At 39.2% G+C, this 21706-nt stretch overlaps 1 protein-coding gene across 1 annotated transcript in view; it reads left to right on the top strand.

Moving 5' to 3' along the window:
* Nucleotides 1-16741, top strand: part of INKA2 (inka box actin regulator 2) — a 55499-nt gene extending 38758 nt beyond the window's left edge. Inside the window, exon 2 of the mRNA XM_077481532.1 lies at nucleotides 9936-16741. Coding sequence (XP_077337658.1) covers nucleotides 9936-10919 — 984 coding nt within the window. The 3' untranslated portion in view covers nucleotides 10920-16741. The remainder of the gene's footprint in view (nucleotides 1-9935) is intronic.
* Nucleotides 16742-21706: the final 4965 nt, after the last annotated feature.

The raw sequence follows: 21706 nt of genomic DNA, 5'->3' as shown, positions 1-21706 counted from the left end.
TTGGTAGATAATACTTTTCTCAGGCAGCTGATCGCTGCCTGAGAAAGTGCACTTACTTGTGTCATTTTCGTAAAAACCGCAGTTTTGATGTCCATGACGTCATGCGTACTTGTGCAGTACGGACTTGCGAGCGCGGCATATATTGTATTGCCGCCTGTGTCTTTCCTGCTTCTCTGCCTTTGTTAGTACGTGACATTCTCCTCAGAACAGCAGCGGAGAAGTCTCGCGATGTACACATCTCCCTGCTCTTCCTGATACCCCCCCCTTGTGACTGAACAAGACGTCACGCAGGGGAATGAATCATAGCAGAGTGAGAGAGAGAGAGACACACACATGAAATGCTTTGTTGCCTTAGTAACGGCAACCGAGATCGAGGCTTGGTTAGGATTGTTATGACGCTACGGCACATGCGCAAGATTTCTTGAGGGGAATCAAACTAAGGGCGAAAATTACGTCCGCAAAGGAGAAGAAAACCAGATGTAGCAATGGCGCGGGCGATACCCGGAAGACACTGATTTTTATAAGTTATAAAAAAAGTATTTATAACGCTCGTTTTGCGAAAAAAATATAGATCCTATGAATGCTGATGTTTAGTAGAATACAACAATTGAAAATTACGATTTTTTTGGTGGGGTTTACTTCCTCTTTAATGCTACATGCAGACAGCATCAGGGTAAAGAGTAATAGTTACAACAACTATAGCTAAACTAATATAGCATTTGTGATTTGTATATGTAAAATGGAGTAAAAACAAGCAAGTCTCTGTGCTTCTAGAGCTACTAAGTACAACAAACTGAGTGCTTCCAAAAGTAATTTTGCGTGGTAATTGTAACTACCCTACAACTTTGTTGTTACTCCTTTGTGATTGTTTATACAGCCGTGTTGCCCAGGCTCCTGTCATTTTCTTCATTTAATCACAGAATTGAGAGGCTATAAGTCCCATCTGCCATCGCGGCAGAGGGTCTCCAAGTTCTCAGTGAAGCACAAGTGCATTGACCTCACCATACTTGTAGTAGACTAATACTTTCTCCAGGCCTGTAACTTAAAGTCCCATTACAAATGTTGTTGCAAATGAATGCAAAACCAACACCAAAATTTGAATTACCCTCGGAATAGGAAGACAGAGGAAATCTTCCAACAGAGATGATTTGTTCCCATGACAATTGAATAAGAGTTGATATTTTTTACATTAAAATATATCCTCCCACTTCCTCTTAAACCGGTTGTAAAGGCAGAAGGTTTTTTATCTTAATTCATTCTATGCATTAAGATAAAAAGCCTTTTGTGTGTAGCAGCGCCCCTCAGTTTCCAATACTTACCTGAGCCCCATCTCTGTCCAGCGATGTTCATGAGGCTCTCCCTCCTGATTGGCTCCTGCTGCTGTCAATCAAAGTTGGCTAGCCACTCAGGAGAGAGAGGGGGCTGGGCCAGGCTGCGGCTCTGTGTCTAAATGGACACAGGGAGCTGTGACAAGCTGCTTGCTGTGGGGGCACGCAACAGTTGGGAGGGGCCAGGAGCACAGAAGAGGCACCCGAGAAGAGGAGGATCCGGGCTGCTCTGTACAAATCCTCTGCACAGAGGAGGTATGTATGACATTTTTATTATTTTTATACAAACAAAAATTAGACTTTATAATCACTTTAAGTCTACAGGACAGAAAGTTAAGGGAAAATTCTCTTTTAAAACACAAATGGTAAAAACCCCCAAAAACTTTAGTTTAATCGGTAGATTTGCCCAACATCCCACAAATGCAAAGATTATGATATTCTTGTACTTTTTCATGAAATCTCCAGATTTTATATAAATATACTTACCTACAGTCATATTAATACTTACATTTCTTTAGTGTGAAAGAACTATGCTAGGCATGTTATCTAGAGCTCAGTGGCCAATAAGTATATTAACCCATTGCCACTGGCCGTTAAAAGAAATCCTAAAGGCTAGGTTTGCTTTTTTTTTTTTAAATAGCATATGCAGTCAAGGGGCCCGGTAGGTAGTAAAAAACTGCATCTTTGGAAAATGTTCATTCATTTTATTGGCATACCTGTAGGCCAATTGTGCCCCTCCAGAAGCCCTACTGAAAAAGCTAGGACATGAAAACCATTGGTCTTTGCTCCTGGAATACAACGGTTTTCACATCCTAGCAGGCAGGATATAGGGTTTGCTAACTGGGAGTTTTTCAGCCAGGCTTCCAGGAGAGCCCAACTTTGCTTCAATAAAATGAACAAACATTTTACAAAGCTGCAGTTTTTTAAAACAGACTGGGGCAGTTTAAATCCTGGGCTTTTTTCTGGAAAAGGTGAACTTGGCTTTTAGCTAAGGAATGGGAGACGTTTCATAGTGTCACCCATAGGCTCCCATGGCTTAGCCATTGTCGGCGCTCCCTCCTCTTTCCCGCAGCAGCCATTTACTGACACAGGGGAGCCAGAGCTGCAGAATTACATGACCAGACCAGAGTGGATTAAAATAAGGCAAGTTCTCAATTATTTTTTATACAGTTCTTTTATAGTTCTTTTTGTATATAGGGTAGGTAGGATAGGTAGGTGTGGGAGCATTTTTAAGAATAGTTAGGTTTTTCTTGCACTTTAAGGGCCTATACAAATACATGCATCTGCACCCAACACCGTATATACTTTGCTAATATATTGTTGCATGGTTTACCTATCCACAGTTTTACAGCATGGTCACTGGTTTACTTTGGGGTTGATTTACTAAAAGTGGAGATTGCAAAATCTGGAGCAGCAGTGCATGGTAGCCAATCAACTTCCAGGTGTTCTTGTCAAAGCTTAATTGAACAAGCTGAAGTTAGAAGAAGCTCATTGGTTACTATGCAAGGCTGAACCAGATTTTGCTCTCTCCAGTTTTAGTAAATTAACCGCTTTGTCTGCTATCACAACTATATTATTTATTATGCTTCATAAACTTTGTAATGGCAATAACATATTACAATAAATACATCACTATTACTTTTGTGGATGTTTTGTAGTAGATGTTATCTTGTGATGCAGCTAGTGATCCGGTGTTCTGCCTGTTTACAGTGTAATACATAGTGATGTCTGACCTACAAAATTACCTAAGATGTCTAACACAGACATCCAGGCAGCTCTGTATGTTCAAGGCTGTAAAAGGATAATTCATTCAATGTTGAGTGCCTCTTTGCGTGTGAATGAAGAATGTCAAAGTGGGAGGGAGGCTGAGATGTTTCAGACCTTAGCAGGATACCAAAACCAAAGACTTTCAATGGACACCGGGCCCTTAGGTCTGGTATGGAAAAAAAGTGTAAAAACCAAAAGGCAGCTGTCATGGTGTATTGATGAGCAAGCATGATCACATCTGAGGTTAGAAACGTGATACCCAATCACAAATGGGCACAGAGGAATGATAGGAAGGAAGGGACAGAAGTGCAAAGCTGCTACGGTAGTAATATTATACATTAGGAAGCCTGCTAATAAATCAGCTATATGATACATCTGCACAATTACAGAACACTTGCAGTCTCCATCTGTGCTGGAAAATGTCCTCACAGTGAAAATCATTTTTAAAATGGAAACTCCAAAAGATGAAATCCTGATGTGATCACATTATAAGCATAAAAATATATTTTGTGCTATCTGTTTACAGGAGGTAATTACAAACTAACACTTTTCTTACAGTCAAGTCCAAATTTTGTATTTGGCAATCTTTGTGCCACTCTTCTGCTGCAAACAATGAGCTTAGTATTTGATGCACCAAGGCTGGTAAAGTGGTATTGATACCAAAAACAAAAATGTAACCCTTTTCTGCCTGTCCCAGTGGCCCTTTAAAATGTTCTTAATGTCAAGGGGCAGGATAGATCAGCTGATCACAAGACCTATGTGGTTGGCTGTCACAGTGGTCACATGATTGGGTGTTGGTCCCACTGTCTACCAAACATTAGTGGGGACTAATGCCGCGTACACGGGACCAGACTTTGACGGACTAGGTCCGATCGTCTTCCCGACGGACTTTCGGCGGAGGTCTGACGGACTTTCCGAACGAGCTGACTTGCGTACACATGAACGGAATTACCGGCAGACTAGGTCTGATGGACTTCCCAACGGACTTTCAAAATTAACGGACTTGCCGGTCCGTTCATTTTGAACGTGACTCCAGGTATGATGAGACTAGAAAGGGAAGTCAATCTCGCAGCTTTCAACGGCGAGATTGACACCTTGCGAGCCCCATCGCCTGGTATGGATTTTAAGGGCAACCCCCTACACTGAAAAAACGGCATGGGGCCCCCCCAAAATCCATACCAGACCGTTATGTGAGCACGCAGCCCAGCCCAACAGGAAAGGTGGTAGGGGACGAACGAGCGCCCCCCCCTCCTGAACAGTACCAGGCTGCATGCCCTCAGCATGGGGGGGTGGGTGACTTGGGGAAGGGGGGCACCCTGCGGCACAAGGGGTGGGGTCACCAGGTGATGTCACATGGTGACCCTGCCCCTTATGACATCACAGTCCTGGGGAGGAGGAGGAGAAGGAGGAACCCCATACTTATTCACATAGGGTGGTGGGCCGCTTATTAAAGGGGGATCCCGGATTCCGATAACCAACGGCCAGGGTTGTTGGGAAGAGGCCCTTGTCCTCATCAACATGGGGACAAGGTGGTATGGGGTGGGGGGCCGCAGGGTGCCCCCCTTCTCCAAAGCACCCACCCCTGCCATGTTGAGGGCATGCGGCCTGGTACGTTTCAGGAGAGGGGCGCTCGCTCGTCCCCACCCCCTTTCCTGACCAGCCAGGCTGCGTGCTCAGATAAGGGCCTAGTATGGATTTTGGGGGGACACCACACCATTTTTTCAGCATGGGGTTCACCTTAAAACCCATACCAGACCTAAGGGCCTGGTGTACAGTACCCTGTAGCCAAGAACCAGCCTGATAGGATTGTGATGAAAGCATTCTCGCAGGCAGGTGCTGCCCGTCGTATTTGGTCCGTCGGACCAGCATACAGACGAACGGGCTTCCCAATAGGAACTTGGTCTGGCGGACCAAGATTTAAAACATGTTCTATTTCTAGGTCCTTCTGACTTTTGGGAAGAAAAAGTCAGATGAAGCCCACACACGATCGAATTGTCCGACAGATTCTGGTCCACCGGACCAAGTCTGCCTGAAAGTCAGATCGTGTGTATGCAGCATAAGACCTGTCACAGCTCTCTCTCAGCAAAGAAACATCGGCTGTCCAGCAACACATGTGTGGTGTATGGGCATGAAAGCCCACTTTTTGTTTGCTGCTGCATATATTTGTGTGTGTGCAGCAAGAGGGTAATATATTACAGCTGACCAGCCCTTAAAGCTGGTGGTTGTTTTTTTTTTTTTTTTTCTAGGCCTCTGGTGGCAAACCTGTGGCCCAAGAGCCACATGCAGCCCTTTGGTGTATGGTGTGCAATCCAGCCAAAAACATAGCAGAGCTCTGCGCAGGTGCCCCAATTTTTAATATATCATTGGCTGGGAGGGGATGCTAGAAAATGTTACATCCTAAATGCGGATGTAACATTTTCTAAAGGAACGTATCCTTTAAGTCTGTGAAAAAAGTAGGGTCCTCCTAACCATGTCTTGAATTGTATTGCAACTGCACTGTCCCCATTTATTTTGTGAAATTCTGCACAAACATCTGGCGCTATATAAACCCTGTGTTATAATAATAATCGCAATATACATCAAATTTCCTGTTTGTAGTATAGCCTTAAGATGATAATCTTCCACTTCCCAGGAACAGACTGACTGTTTGGCCCCTATCTTCATATGAAATAGTCACAGACCTGAAGTCTATGGTGCCATTAGAAGTGTAGTGTGGGATACGGCGCAACTTTGTGTTTGTGTTAAAAGTAAAGTTATCTTTTAAATAAGGATCAGTTTATGTCTCACTTTGGGCTTAATTTAATGGGTAAGTGAAGCACAGGGTGCTGCTGTTAACCCAGGTTTTCAATATTTATGCTGGTATTGGTTTCTATAGGTTACTGCATTGCATGCATGTTTGTTGCTCCTTGTGATTGCCAATTATACACATAAGGGTTGATTTACTAAAAACTGGAGTGTGCAAAATCTGGTGCAGCTCTGCAAAGAAACCAGTACTGTGAAGACACCACTGTACTGTGCTTGAATGGCTGGACTGAAAGGCAGGGGAGGCATTAGAGGTCTAAAAGACCCCTGACCTCAATATAAAGCGAATCAGTAACCTTGCATTGTTATACCCTTGCAATAGCAATAAAGTAAAAAAAATAAAGAACGTATTAAAAATATAAATGATGATAATAATAAATAACATTTTTAAAAGTAACCCCATCCCACATGTGAATGGAAATTGCACACATGTATATGAACAGCTGTTGCACCATGCACGTGATGTATTGTCGCAAACACTGGAGTGAAAGCATTCATTCTAGGGCCACATTCAAGGTTAACTCTACTTTGATAGCCTCTAAAGGCTTTTTAAGTGTTTCCAATAGCCATTTTTGGGTGCCATTGTTTTTTTTTTTTATTTCACAGACACAGTTTTAAAGCTTTACATATTTGGTATCTATTTACTTGACCTATCCCTATCGTTTACGTTTATATCTTCAAAAAAAAAAAAAAATTAAGATTATATAGGGGTTGAGTTACTAAAGGCAAATACACTGTGCACTTTCCAAAGTGCAGTTGCTTCAGAGCTTAGTAAATGAGCAGAAGCTCTGCTGACTTCCATCATCCAATCATGTGCAAGCAAAAATGCATTCATTTATTTATTGTCTTTTTTTTACTTGCAGGTGATTGGGTATTCTTAGCAGAGTGAAGCTTTACATCATTACTGTACTAAGCCCTGGAGCAACTGCACTTTGCAAAGTCTATTGGCTTTTAGTAAATCAACACCATTGCATTTGTTTGCACAACAATTGATTATAGCATATTTTTATCATGACAATATAGATTTGAGAAACAGTTGCACAAACATTGTGCAAAATAAAAAAAATTGCAACTGACATGATTTTATTCTACAGGGTCTCTGCTTTCATAAAATATAATTGTTTAGGTGTTTTTAGAAATTTTCTAGAAAAAAAAAATGCAGATTTTAACATGTCTGGGAAAATTTTTAAAAAATGTTGTGGATGCAAAGTGGTTAAATATATAGTTATTTTTATCATTCTAAATAATATATCCTGCTCTACATAAAGACTTGTCTCAGAAAATGTAATGTTCTTCCCTCTAGCTTTTACTCAGCCTTTAGCAAAACTGAGCCTGGGGAAAGCCACAAGAAAATGCTTTTTTGTGCAAGGGCTAATAGAGAAGCACATTTGTAAGTGAGGGTGCTCTGAACATTCTAACAAGGTACATGCTATATACAGTCATCACTTCCCTCTGTAGTGTATACTGTGGAAAAAATGTTTTTACTGTGGGGAGTAGAATACATGCATAAATTACTAACTCACTAGAACATTGTTTCATTTGAATTAACCTGTTAACAATTTTTTCAGGACATAAAATTGAGCCCTACTAAGAAAATTGTTTTCTGCCCAATAATAGTTAAGTGGAGGGATAGAAAATGAAGGGGACATAAGTGATCACTCTTTAGTCTATTGTGTTTTAGGCATTATTTTAAAATGATACTGCAATTACATGTGTTTTAAGACGGCACCCGATCCTAAATGCTGTGGCGGGACCCAGTAGGTGCTACAACTTACAGTTGCTAATGACAGCCAATTTAGTACAAACACAAAGAGCCTAATCAATCATCTCCTTGGTCTCCAATCCTGCTCCAGAGTGCTCAATAAATGTTCTGTGTGCCATTATGTAACACAATATTTCTAAGTTGTGGCAAAAGGAATTTCCAGTCATTTTATTTCATGAGCATCAACCACTTATGCTATGCTATGTAAAAAAATGCAATAGCCTTTCAATTGGAAGATATTATCAGTTATGTTTTGGATGTGATAAATATTTAAAAGTTGTGCTAAAAATGAATTTGAGTTTTCCTACTAATTTACTCCTCTGCTAGACATTTTTTGAGGGCCTGAAAAAAAAATGTCAGCTAAAAGGAATATTATTATTATGCAAGATTTGAATAGTGTCAACAGTTTGCACAGTGCTTTACAGCGTAAGGGCAGGCAGTACAATTTCAATACAGGAGGAATCAGAGGGCCCTGCTCATTAGAGCTTACAATCTAGGAAGGAGGGTCAAGTGATACAAAAGGTAAGAACTGTTGGGGATGGGCTGATGGAGAAAAAAAAAGTACAGTTGTTAGGTGGAGGCAGGATAGACTTTTCTGAAGAAAAAAGTTTTCAAGAATCAACAAAAAGTGATTAGCAGATAGTCAGACAGACTGGGGTATGGAATTCCATAGGATGGGAGGAGGTGGCAAGGAAACTAGAGAACAATTAAGTTGGTATTTTGAGACTAGGTTAGTGATGTAGCTGGGGGCCAAGTTGTGGATGACTCTGTAAGTTGTTGTTATTATTTAGAATTTTATTTCATTGGATAAGTGGCAGCCAATGGATGGATTGGCAGAGAGGAGTATCAGAAACGGAGCGGTTTGTAAGGTGGATGAGTCTGGCAGCAGTATTCATTGATGGACTTAAGGGGGATAGCCTATGAGGAGGGGGTTGCAATGGTCGAGGCGAGAGATAACCAGGAAGTGGATTAGGAGCTTTGTGGTGTCATTGGTTAGGATGGGATGCATTTTGGAGACGTCGCATAGGTTGAGGCGGAAAGCTTTGGAAGAGAGTTCAGAGTCCAGGATTACACTTAGCACCCTGGCTTTCGGGGATGGGTTGATGGTTTTGCCACTGATCTTGATAGAAAAGTCAGGGGAAGGGGCACACGGGGGTGGAAATATTATGAGCTTGGTTTTGGACAGGTTGAGTTTGAGGAAGTGGTGTGACATCCAAACTGATATGTCGGTTAGTAAATTACTGATGCATTAGGAGATTGATGTTGTGGCCTGAGGGGTAGAGATATAGATTTGGGTGTCGTCAGCGGCATAGAAATGATATTGAAAGCCATGGGAGGCTATCACTTGAGCCAGGGATGAGGTGTAGATTGAGAATAGGTGAGGACTAAGAACAGAACCCTGGGTGACCCTGATGGAGAAAGGAAGAAGAATATTTTTGAAGTAGTGAATGTGACATTCACAAGTAGTTAATCAGTCATATATAATGTATATGTCAATGTTTTTATTGAAAATTTTTAGAAATTACAAAGTTAGCAGATACATTTAGATCAGTCTCCAAATTTTTGCTATGACAAAATTAGAAGTCAGTCACTATAATTTAAAACAAATGTACAAATGTACCAGGAAGATTCTCCTGCAGTGACTACCTAATTACTAAAGAAGTTTGAAGTTTTTGCTTAGAGAATGAGGTAAAGCTCTTCTTACTTCCATCATCCAACAATGTGCAATCAAAAAGACCATTTCTTTATTTTCCTTACACATGATCGGGTATTTGCAATGTGACTTTTTGCCACATTCACTAAACTAAAGGAAGAATTCTCTTGCAAAGGGAACAGCCTAATTGCCTTTTGGTAAATAAACCCCAAAATGTTGAGCCAATACATCTCAGAAGGAAAGGGTGCACTATGACTTATGGGGAAGAGGCTGTGGGACTAACATTACTAAAGCATTCTATTAAAAAAAAACAATATCATACAGATCTTGAGACTGTAAGGTGTGTACACTAAAATGGTTGTAGATTACCTAATTTATTAGTAATTACTTATCATAAAATAAACAACACTTGACTAAAAAAAAAAGTTATAATTTCCCTGAGCGTTTATGTTTGTGAGTTTTATCATGTTCCTTATCTGACCCTAGTGTCTATTCCCTTACAGAATTTCATCATATGTGTCCAGATTTAGACTCCTAATCTTTATACCACTGCATATATTTTTAACTATGCTATGCTATATCTGCCTTGATGTAACTAGAGCTCTAATATTCTTTTCCACAGCTGTCAATGAGAGAATTTGGAGAAGGTTTGCAAGAGCAGATGAACTGTATGATGGGAGCACTCCAGGAACTGAAACTCCTCCAGGTCCAGGCCGCTCTTGAGCAGCTGGAAATTTCAGGGGAACAGAACCATCTCCAAAGTATGAGAGCAAACCAGTATTGTCTGAGTGTAACAGAAGCCTCTGAGATCAGGCATCAATCCAGCAAACAGGCTGCAAAGCCATTGGAAAGTGGGAGAAGTCCAGACAACAGCTCGTTGGCTGACAGCTCACTTAACTTTGTCCCTGTGCCAGACCCAAAATTAGGTCATCAGGGTTTGTCTGCAAGAGGAAGACAGACTACATCATCTTCTGCCTTGCCTCCGGTAGAAACTTGCCCCACATTTCAACCACACACACCAGGTGCTGTCCATCAAAGCCACCATTTGAACAACATCACCTATTCATATTTCGGCCAAGAGCAATGCAATGATGAATCAATATACGATGATACAAATGACTGGACATCTTCACTTATGTCACAAAGCCGAAACAGGCAGCCTCTTATCTTGGGCGACAACATATTTGCGGATCTTGTTGGAAACTGGCTAGATTTGCCTGAGATGGAAAAGAAAGCTGAAAAAAATGAAAGCTTACTTAATGCCACTAGATCTCAGGAGATCTACAAAAAGTTCTCCCTTACAGCCAACTTTTTCAAAAAATTCCTAAGAAGTGTACGTCCTGACAGGGATAAACTTCTCAAAGAGAAGCCAGGCTGGCTACATCCGGAGGCTCAAACATCTCAGATAACTAAAAGGAGTAAGAAGACCAGTAAACAAAAAAGTGTCTTTTATTTCCCATCGCAAACTGACATGAAAATCAAAGTTGATAAATCAGGCAAAACTAGAAAAAGTATCACAATGAATAAAACATATTCTAAAAATGATCAGAGAAAAGATGATGCCGTGTACAGGGGATTTGATATGAACACAGCAGTTTGGGTATAGTCAGTTGTATAATACAATATTTTTCTGATATTTTTAATGCGTGAATGCTGTTGGATATATATTGCATCCACATAAAATAGACAAAATTGTCTATGTATTCAGCTGGGCTGAGTCCTTATGAAAATGTTTTGCCCTTTTTATATTTTTTTCAAATTGCTGTAAATTATATTTTTACTTTATGCATTTGTATGGTGAAACAAATGCAAGTGTAAGTAGAGAACCAAGCTGGTTCTTGGTACTATTTTATTTCTGTTAAGCATAAATCCCAGCTATAATAATATATATTTCTGACAATCTGCCTTGAACAGGCTTGCAGTCCTTCAATGACTAGAGAGAGAAGTTAAGGTTTCAAGCTATTTTGCAACCCAGTAATTTATTTAGTGCAATTATAGAACAATGCAAATTGCCTGCTATTTAGCCAAATCTTAAACCTCTGGCCTGTCGAAAAGAGCCATCACAAATGAGACGTCCTAAAGCCTTATAATCCTCAGTACTGTGCTGGCATGTTTTTTTACATGTGTCATATGTCTAAAAATGACTCTAAATGTGGGTAACAGGTGGATGTAAAGCCACCACTCGTTCTCAGTGCAGAAACAAAGAAAATTTTGTAATGCCTTTTCCTAAATGGATTTTCCACCATTTAACCCATATTCCTTTTGCATTTAATTTGTTACTCCAGAAATAGATGGAAACCCTCAGTAGAGCAAACATATTTCTTCTGAAAGGGCATTGGGGTTGTGTTGTGTAGTTGATTTAGATTGAAATAATACAAAGAGAAGGTCTTACATTTTTGTTTTCAAAACTGAACTGAAGTTACTAAGTAATCAAGTCAACATTATTTAAATAGTGTAAATTTGTACAAAGTAGTTGATGAAATAGACAATGCTAGCATTGAGCAATAACTTATAAAAAGCATTTAAATAAAATAAAATAAACATTTGTTCATTTACTAAAGCATGCTCTGTGGTAAATGCTACTAAGAATCATATTTACAAAACAGTGAATGTGACATTCACAAATCACTGCAGGTGAATCAATAAGAGCCAAGATACAACTGCAAAAAATGTTTGGTGACTATCATATTCACTGCTTTATAAATGCATCTAAATTGTTTTTTTTATGTGTATAGGGTAAATAGTTTAGTACTTGTATAGGTAACTTAACACAGTCCTGTGTACGAAAACACTGATTATTGTGATTCTATAAAAAGCACTGTAGGAGCAGCCTTGAGGACCAGGTTTCAAAACAACTGCTATGAAAAACATTAAGTTGTAGCCATTATTTTAGTGTGGAGTATTAAATCAATGATGTTGCCCAGTCAATTGCAGGTTAACCACTTCAGCCCTGGAAGAATTTACCCCCTTCCTGACCAGAGCACTTTTTGCGATTCGCCACTGCGTCGCTTTGACAATTGCGCGGTCGTGCGACGTTGCACCCAAACAAAATTGATGTCCTTTTTTTCACACAAATAGTGCTTTCTTTTAAGGGTATTTGATCACCTCTGCGTTTTTTATTTTTTGCACTATATACAAAAAAGCATACATTTTCAAAAAACTGCATTATTTTTTACTTTTTGCTAAATAAAAGTAAATAAATATCCCCCAAAAATATATATAAAAACTATTTTTTTCCTCAATTTAGGCTGATATGTATTCTTCTACATATTTTTGGTAAAAAAAAATTGCAATAAGAGATTATTTGCACAAAAGTTATAGCGTTTACAAAATAGGGGATAGTTTATGGCATTTTTTAAAAAAATTTTTAAATGGCGCCGATCAGAGATTTTTATTGTGACTACGACATTATGGCGGCCACATCGGACATTTTTGACACATTTTTGGGACCATTGTCATTTATACAGCAATCAGTGGTATACAAATGCACTGTTTCCTGTGTAAATGACACTGACAGTGAAGGGGTTAACCACTAGGTGACAGTGTAGGGGTTAAGTGTGTCCTAGAGGTGTGTTTCTAATTGTGGAGGGGCAGAGCAGAGATCAGTGACACTGTCACTACTCAGAACGGGGAGATGCTTGTTTACATTAGCATCTCCCCGTTCTTCCTCCCTGTGAGGCGCACGCGTGCCCTCTGGCCACCTCTTAAAGGGCAACATACAGGTACATGATTCTGCCTGTATGAGCCCTTCTGCCGATGTATATCGGCGTGAGGCGGTCGGCAAGCGGTTAAACCAGCCAGGCACCCCATCTCAGGTGGCATTTTCTAGAAATTGTAAAGCAGGTTTACTTTTCCCGAATTCCCACTGCAACAAAGTTTTATTACCTGTGGCCCCAACAGTAAATCATATTTTTCCACACCCTATAACAGGCTAAATGGTTAGAGCAGCTGTCAATCAACCATCGGGGGAACATATCCACAGAGACACAGGGGTAACCACTGTCATGCAGCTTTTGGACCTAGTTGTCATACTGTTAAAAAAGGCCTCAAGGAATGCAGCAGTAAAAAAAAAAAATAAAAAAAAAAAAAAAACCTACGTACTTACCTAGGTAGCACTGTCAGTCACCGGCTCTCTCCTCTGCCCCTCCAGTGCTCACTGGAGCGCTGGGCTGTGTAGGGGGTGGGAGTGGCTGGCTCAGGCTCATGGCAGCTTTCTGAGAGACTGAGCTAGTTACTGATCCAGGCATCTGGGTGGATCCTGCCTTTAAAGTTGGACTCTCTCCAGAGCCTTAATCGGCTGAGTGACATCAGATAACAGTGGACTTTAGCCCTAAATATGGGTCACAGGAGTGCAGAATGAAGTGGACTCCCATGACCCACAGGAGAAGTAGGGCCAAAAGAGCATCTATAAAAAAAACTCCTCACACAACTGCATTTACAAACAAATTGAGCAATTTGCATGCTTTCAAGCAAGTTTAGGCTTCTAAATTTGCCAGTCTAATAAAAGATATTTAACTTAAAAAACTAAAATTCTGAAGGTTTGCCTGTCAATACTCAATATACTGATATGTAAGAACTAGCATTGGAAACAGTGACATCTCTGTGACCTTAGCTGAAAAGTATTGGTGTAAATAGCTAGTATTAAAAATAAAAAAGACCCCTATCAACTAGGCATTCTTTATATATTGACTTGTGTTGATGCTGGCTAGACAGACATGTATACTAAATATTGCTAATTTTTGTTAAATTCTAACAACTGTACACCTGTACAATGAAGGGAACCTGTACTGAGTGAATATGTAGGCTACCATTTGCTCTTTGCTCTGAAAATGCTAGTTTCTTTGATGTGATGTTGATCAAATATCTTCCCTACTCTGAGTGAATGGCCAAAGTATGTAGATGAAAAGACTTTATTCTCATTTGCCATTCTGAGAGGGAGGGTCAGCAGTAGCAACCATACACAGGTAGAAGAATTGTCTGAACTCCTTGTGCTCTATGACAACAAATTAGATTCTCCATCCCTTCCGTCACACTACAAAAGGAGAATCTAGTTGTTACTAGCGGCACCTGGTCCAAAAGAGGCTCTGGGGCGCTGCCCCCCTGATCTTCATGCGCTGCCCCCTAATCTCCATGTGAGGCACATAATTAGAGCCTAATGCTCCGTACACAGGATCGGAAATTCGGCCAGCAAAAGACTGATGAGAGCTTTTGGTTGTAAAATGCAACCATGTGTATGCTGTGGAATCCTGCCAGCTAAAGATTGAGAGCAGGTTCTCTATTTTTTGGTAGGAAAATGTTCAGATCGTCTGTAGCAATTCCGACACGCAAAATTCCTACTCATGCTTGGAAACAATTTGACGCATGCTCGGAAGCATTGAACTTAATTTTCTCGGCTCATTGTAGTGTTGTACATCACCGCGTTCTTGACGGACCAAAGTTCAGAGAACGTTTGTGTGACCGTGTGTATACAAGCCAATCTTGAGCGGAATTCCGTCGGTAAAACCATCCAAGATTTTCCGGATGGAAATTCCGCTTGTGTGTACGGGGTATAAGGCTTCAACAAGGTTGGGAGCAACAAACACAGTCTGAGACAATACTACCCTGAGTTGTTTTTTGTTCATGAACCCTAGAAGTTCAGATTTTAAAATATTTTGTGAGACAACTCATAAAATTTTGTTTTAAACTGTTGCTAATTGACAAACCTGTGAATGAAACTGTGAAGAACCTGCAGACGTTCATGAAAGTACTGATTTAAAATGCATCTATATTTAATTCATTATGAAATTGGCATCATATCCTAACTGAGGTTGTAATTATTTTTTTTTTTAATAGAACAGTCTGTAATGGTACTTGAATATTCTGTTCACAATTGTGTTACAAATTAGAAAATATTCTTCTGGGATCAGTTTTGTTGCAAGTTTCATAAAATACACCTGCTTGTTTATTTATTACACCCACTATTACCTATTTTTTGTTATTGTACTGTGATACATGAAGATGAGAGGAAGAAATTGTCTGAAATGTAAAAAAGATGTGCGTTTCCGTTATGTAATGAAATTGTAAAATTATATGGAGCTGTGAACATGTACTTTGCCTTTACTGTGCCTGTTATTTTCATTTGGAGCATGAGAAGGAAATCTGATTTATTTATGTCTAAAGAGGAATGTTATGTTAACCATGTATTATTTATGGCATAGAAGCTTGGAGGTACATGGTAGATCACTGCTGAGAAAGGGCATACTGTAATGAAAATGTCTTCGCTAGAAAAATGTTGTGGTCAGAACTAGAATAATGCCATGGGATACGTACAATCCTAAAGATTAAATTTTTTTTTTCTGTGCACAATAGTTTAACAAAAGTACATTATTTTTTTTCTATCTGCTAATTTCATCATTGATAATTAGATTTGTCTGGGTTGTGTTGGTCTTCTATATTTTCTGTGGGTCAATTGTCAATTCCACAGTTGTCATAAAGTTATTCCAAACCTGTTGACACATGGATAATCTTAATGTAAATATAAAACAATCTTTTTGCTATGTAAAACTCCTTTAAATATAAGAACATAGGATCCACGCTCTTTATTCCCCAAAATATATTATATCAAATCAATAATAAAAAAAATACAATTCTTGTGTAAACACAATCATACATAAGAAAAATTATCAAATGTGATTTTTTTGTATTGCTGCCCAAATAAATATCCTGGCGTGTACATCAGTGTCTGGAGGAAATCCTTATTTTGATTTTAACTTGGAGTGTCTTCATGCACAAGTCACCTTACAGAACATTCCAAATCACTGTCAGAGGATGTTGTTTCATAAAATATTTGTGATCCCATAGGCTGTCCTTTAATGTTTTAAAAATCCAATATCAGCAGTATACAAGCATACCCCGCTTTTAAGTACACAATGGGGTTTATTTACTAAAGCTGTAAAGTGCAAAATCAGGCTCACTTCTGCATAGAAAGCAATGAGCTCCCAGGTTTTATTACCAAAGCTTAATTGAACAAGTTGGGGTTAGAAGCTCATTGGTTTCTATGCAGAAATTAGCCTGATTTTGCACTTTCCAGCTTTAGTAAATAAACCTCATTGTGTACTTAAATGTGGGATATGCCTGTATGCCTTCTCACGGCAAAGCTATCAAATGTTATAGTGCTTGACAGAAATGTGTGTTCCAGGTGCTCCATATGCAAATTGCTCAACCACATATTCCAAATGCCACTGAATTAAATTCTGATTGTATAATCCAGCATAAATTCTCTCTTTGCAATAATATGGTGAAGTCCTGTATCCACATGGCTTCGGGAAAGTTTGCTTGCGATTTCTCTCATCTAAGCAACTGCTTTTCCAAAGGTGAACACTACAAACACTTGTTGCAACTGTACTGTTAATAAGTGTCTGCTTCATGAAAGAGAATATATATGTTTGTGTATATATATATATATATATATATATATATATATATATATATATATATATATATATATATATACATACATACATACATACATACATACATACATACATACATACACACACACGCACAGTGCTGTAAAAAAAAGTATTTGCCCCCTTCCTGATTTTTTTTTTTTTTATATATTTCTCACACTTAAGTGATTCAGAACAAATTTTAATATTACACAAAGATAAAAACTGAATATTGGATTTACTCAGGTTAAGTTATTATTTAATTTATTAAGGGAAAAAAACTGTTCAAACCTGCCTGGTCCTATGTGAAAAAGTAATTCCCCCCCCCATGCTGAATCGTGAATGAACTGTGATTAACCACAATTTTTTTGGAAAGATGAGTTATATTTCACTTGCTCCACCCAGGCCTGACCTGTTGAATCAAAATATCACTTAAATAATAGAAGCTGTCTGACAAAGTGAAGCATGTAAGTGTGACAAATATATGCAAAAAAATCATAAAGGGGTAAAATACTTTTTCACAGCATTGTATATATAATATTACACCATGTTCTTTTAAACAACATTTTCTGTCATTTCTTCTTCAAAAATACACTGTTGGTCATATTAAGGATTCTCATTATATCATGTCAATAATGTCCAACAATGTTTGGAAACCAATATAAATTTAGAACTTAAAACACCTAATAGAGCAAATAGGAAAGTGTTGTATTCATTCTTGAATAGCGAAAGCTTTAAATTAGTAACTGTTTGGTTGTGTTCCATATACATTACACACATCTTGAAGGACTAAAGTCATTATTACAAAAGTACATAGAATTAAGCCCCAAGGCCCAGGCTTTGCTGAAAATGGTTGATGCACTGAGCTTCTATTTTACCTTTTTGTGTGTTCTCTCATATTATACTATGTTTTTAATAGATTAATTCTTTGTGCTCCAACATTTGCAGTTGTTGAAATGCTTGGTCTTCCATCGCTTTCATGTTTCCTTTAATGTTAACTGTGGCACTTGTCTGTACCCACCACAACAGCTCAGGGAAAGGGAGCATAGTAGAAAAGGAAAAAGTGGGCTTTTTGGCAAGGTATCTTTCAAAAGTCTCAGCTAAAGACCAAGTATGTTCATATGCAAGAGCTACTATATCAGTATTTATCTAAAGTCATGCTTCCTACAATGTACTCGTGCAGCAGATAATATTCTGCATGTATCCAAACTAGTTTTTTTAAAGTATATAATTTTAATTGAATTCAAGGAACCAGCAATATAAATCATTAGCTTCTCAGCAAAACAATGAAGGTAAACACAGAGGGGGTAAAATGTATGAATGCAGAAGAATTGATGTGTTGACTTTGTTTGCGTTGGATTTTTGACACTTGAATAAATATATATTGTTATTATGGCGAGTTATAAACATCCTCTGTATGGTTATTTCCCTGTCAAAATAGTTTCTAATTAATATGCAGTAAATCATGTAAAATTGGAACAGGTATATTGCATTAAAACTGGAAGGCAGTGTTTGATTATTACAGTATACCTTCCCAGTTGACCTCATAATTTTCTTGATTTCAAGCAGACACGCCTCAGGCTAAGTGATCATTCCACACTTATGTGAATAACGGTTATGACATCACATATGTGCCTACGGGGGACATTCCAACCCTTAGAAGAAAAGCCTGACATTACTGAGTAATATTCAATAACTAAGGTATTATCTTGGATTACAGAGCACATCAGTCTACAGTCTATAGATCATGTATATGTCAAGGAGTGTAGGGGTGAGATTAGTGTCACATGAAATAATTATGTAAAATCACAGCAGTTAAAATAACAGCTAAATAAATGCTGAGACATTTTTATGTATGGCTCTCAGGAAAGTAAAAACTGTGTTTTCGATATTCTGTACTGTATGTATGCCCGTGGCTGTGTATGTTTAACTTTTATTAGAAGTACATCTTTGAATTGCATTGCTTATTATTCTTTCGTCTGTCACTTTGCCTTGTCAATAAAGTTCACATTTCTTGCTTGTGATAATCAAATAAGATCATCTTGTCTGTTACTCTTTTTTTGTATTGAATAAAAGCACTTTTGCAGATTTCACGTTTGAGTCTTTTTTCTCCAGACAGGAGATTAAAACAAAATGCCACTGAGCTACTAGTTGAAATGTAATGGTGATCAGGGGCACTGCTGGGTGGCACAAAAAAAGGGGCTTCAGCCTGGAGTCCGAGCCCAGCATGGGGGAGTTTGGGGTTACCTATCTAACACGCACTGACCTACCTGACATACGCTGACCCACACTGACCATTACACTCCCCTACCCGACATACACTGACCATTATACTCACCTACTGTCAGGGCTGGCTGCTCAGCTGTTGGCTAATTGCCAGCTCTCATCTCTCTACAGTTACCCAGCTGTTCCTGATCCTGCTCGTCTGACCTGCCTACTTAAGGCTGTCCACCTCACTTCATTTCTTCTGGTTCATGGTTTCTGACACCTACCTGACATATACTGACCTACCTGACCATCAGACTTCAGGTGATGTGACCTCCTCCTGCAGCTCATCCGCAGTGTGCGGCTCACTCATAGAGAACACAGCAGGCACTCCAGGCAGCCAGAGCCATGACACATGACAGGAGAGGAGAGCCACCCACCTGAGCACCGAGTGGGGCTCTTTTCACAGTGATGTGGCAGCCGCATTGTAATTCCCACCTTCTGGAGCCTGCAGCACCTATGATGGATGTCACACTTCCCGCATTCCCTGCATTAAACCAGTGGGACGTCCATAATAGGCGCTGCAAGCTCCACAAGGAGGGACCTGCTATGTCACTCGCCCATGCTCAGGTCAGATTAGTCCCCGCTCGGTGGCGAGGCTCAGAGTTAATAACAAAACTGTGCATGCCCGAGACCCGGGTCTTTTTGGGAACCCACTCGGGGCTCCAGCTACCGTCAGCCTCCCGCCAACACCACTGAGATGATTATTTTATGATCTGAAGAAAATGATATAATATAAGATTACCTGTTAACTTGCACGTTTTTTAACATCATGCTTTGTCATATTACATTTACGTTATAAATAATACTAATGTAACAAATAATTTTAAAGCTCAGCTGAAGCCTCTCTTTTTTTTTTTACTTTAGACTACATAACAAGTAAAAAATATGGCGTTTTTTAACATTTTGTTTTACAATGTGTGTGTTCTACAGTATAAGTTGTCCTATGTTGGCAGCACACCAGGAAGCCAGACTGCTGCTCTCACACACAGAGCACAGAGGTCTGACACTCCCCATGCATAATACTCCATACAACAATGCCCATATGTGCAGAGCAGTATTGCTGATTGAAGCACTATGCAAGGAGAGTGTCAGGGTTCTGCACTCTGTGTAAGAACATCTTTCTGGCCCTCCAGGGTGCTGCCCAAATAGGGCGGCATTTACAGTGTTGCTGACAAACATATTGTTAAAAGAAAGCTCTGTATTATTTACTTTTTATGCAGTATGACTGGGTAACATGTAAAAAAAAAAAGTGGGGCTTTAATGTATAAGCTACTTGCTTACTGGACAATAGTAACTATTCCTTCTTTCAGTTTTTTAGCGTACCAACTTGGAAATGTTCTAGAACCTAAAAATATGTGTTTGCTAGTAAAATATATTCTATAATCTGTAGGCCTTAAACAAAAATTCAGGGATCTTTCCAAGTGTTCTGACAGCTTACTCACTACTGCTTTAGATCACGTTACCACATGTTTTTATTGAAATATCTTTTGATCTGAATTTGCACAAAGACTGTGCAACTTTGATTCATTCAACAAAAGGCTGTGCAACTTTGATTTATTCAACAGAACTATGTGTTTAGAAGGCCCTTGCCGTTGTGTTTGTACTTCTGAATGTATTTCATGTGATTTGTACTATACCACATGTACAGGCATACCCCGCTTTAAGTAAACTCACTTTACATACACTCATGGGTATGTCCATACTCGCGAGTGTACCTAAAGTGGCTCTCAATCTAAAGCTGCAGCTGAGTAATCCGTGCACGGATAGTTCAGATTCCCCGCCACTTGGAAACATACTCCCTGACCCCCGTCTATAGCCCCTGACACCCCAGAAGTGAAAAAAAAGTATTGTTTCACTTTACGTACATTTTCGTTATACATACATGCTCTGGTCCCATTGTGTACTTTAAAGTGGGGTATGCCTGTATAGAATTTCATGTGAAGGAAACCCAACCCAAACCATTCACACTGTGACTTGCATACTGTGGTAAAGCCAACCCATTAAAAACATCTAAGATGTTGAGGTTTCAGTTGACAACTTACAGTATAAGCAACAGAGAAATGGCTTTTACCACATTGGAAAACTTTGCAGTATTATAACTATAGGTTCCCTGTGCCATAAATGAAAAATGTAAACAAAAAACATTTGGGCCGAACAATAAGCGGTGTTCGCGGCAAATTTGAAAGCCGCGGAACACCATTAAAGTCTACGGGACACTAACATGAAAAAACAAAAGTGCTAATTTTAAAGGCTTTTATGCAAGTTATTGTCATAAAAAGTGTTTGGTGAACCTGGTCCTGGCCCAGGAGTTATGTATCAATGCAAAAAAAAGTTTTAAAAACTAAGGTTTTTTTTGGGAGCAGCTTAAAGTGAAACAATAAAAATAAAATATTCCTTGAAATATCGTGCCTGGGGGGGGTGTCTATAGTATGCCTGTAAAATTGTGCAGTTTTCCCGTGTTTTGTGGGGGGATTATCAGAATCTGGAAGCCCCCTTTAACAAGGGAACCCCCAGATTCTGGCCTCCCCCCATGTGAATTGGTAACGGGTACATTGTACCCCTACCATTTCACAAAAAAGTGAAAAAAATTGTAAAAAATACAGGAGACACTTAGGGACAAGTCCTTTATTAAAAGATAAAAAGAGAAAAATGTCCCATGATCTATGTCCTTCTCTAAGCCACCCAAAAAGAAAAAAAA

This window comes from Lithobates pipiens, unplaced genomic scaffold (genome assembly GCF_037356315.1).
Source record: "Lithobates pipiens isolate NorthernLeopardFrog02 unplaced genomic scaffold, aLitPip1_a1.2 Scaffold_16, whole genome shotgun sequence".
Taxonomy (NCBI): Eukaryota; Metazoa; Chordata; class Amphibia; order Anura; family Ranidae; genus Lithobates; species Lithobates pipiens.
This window is presented reverse-complemented; position numbering and strand designations above follow the sequence as displayed.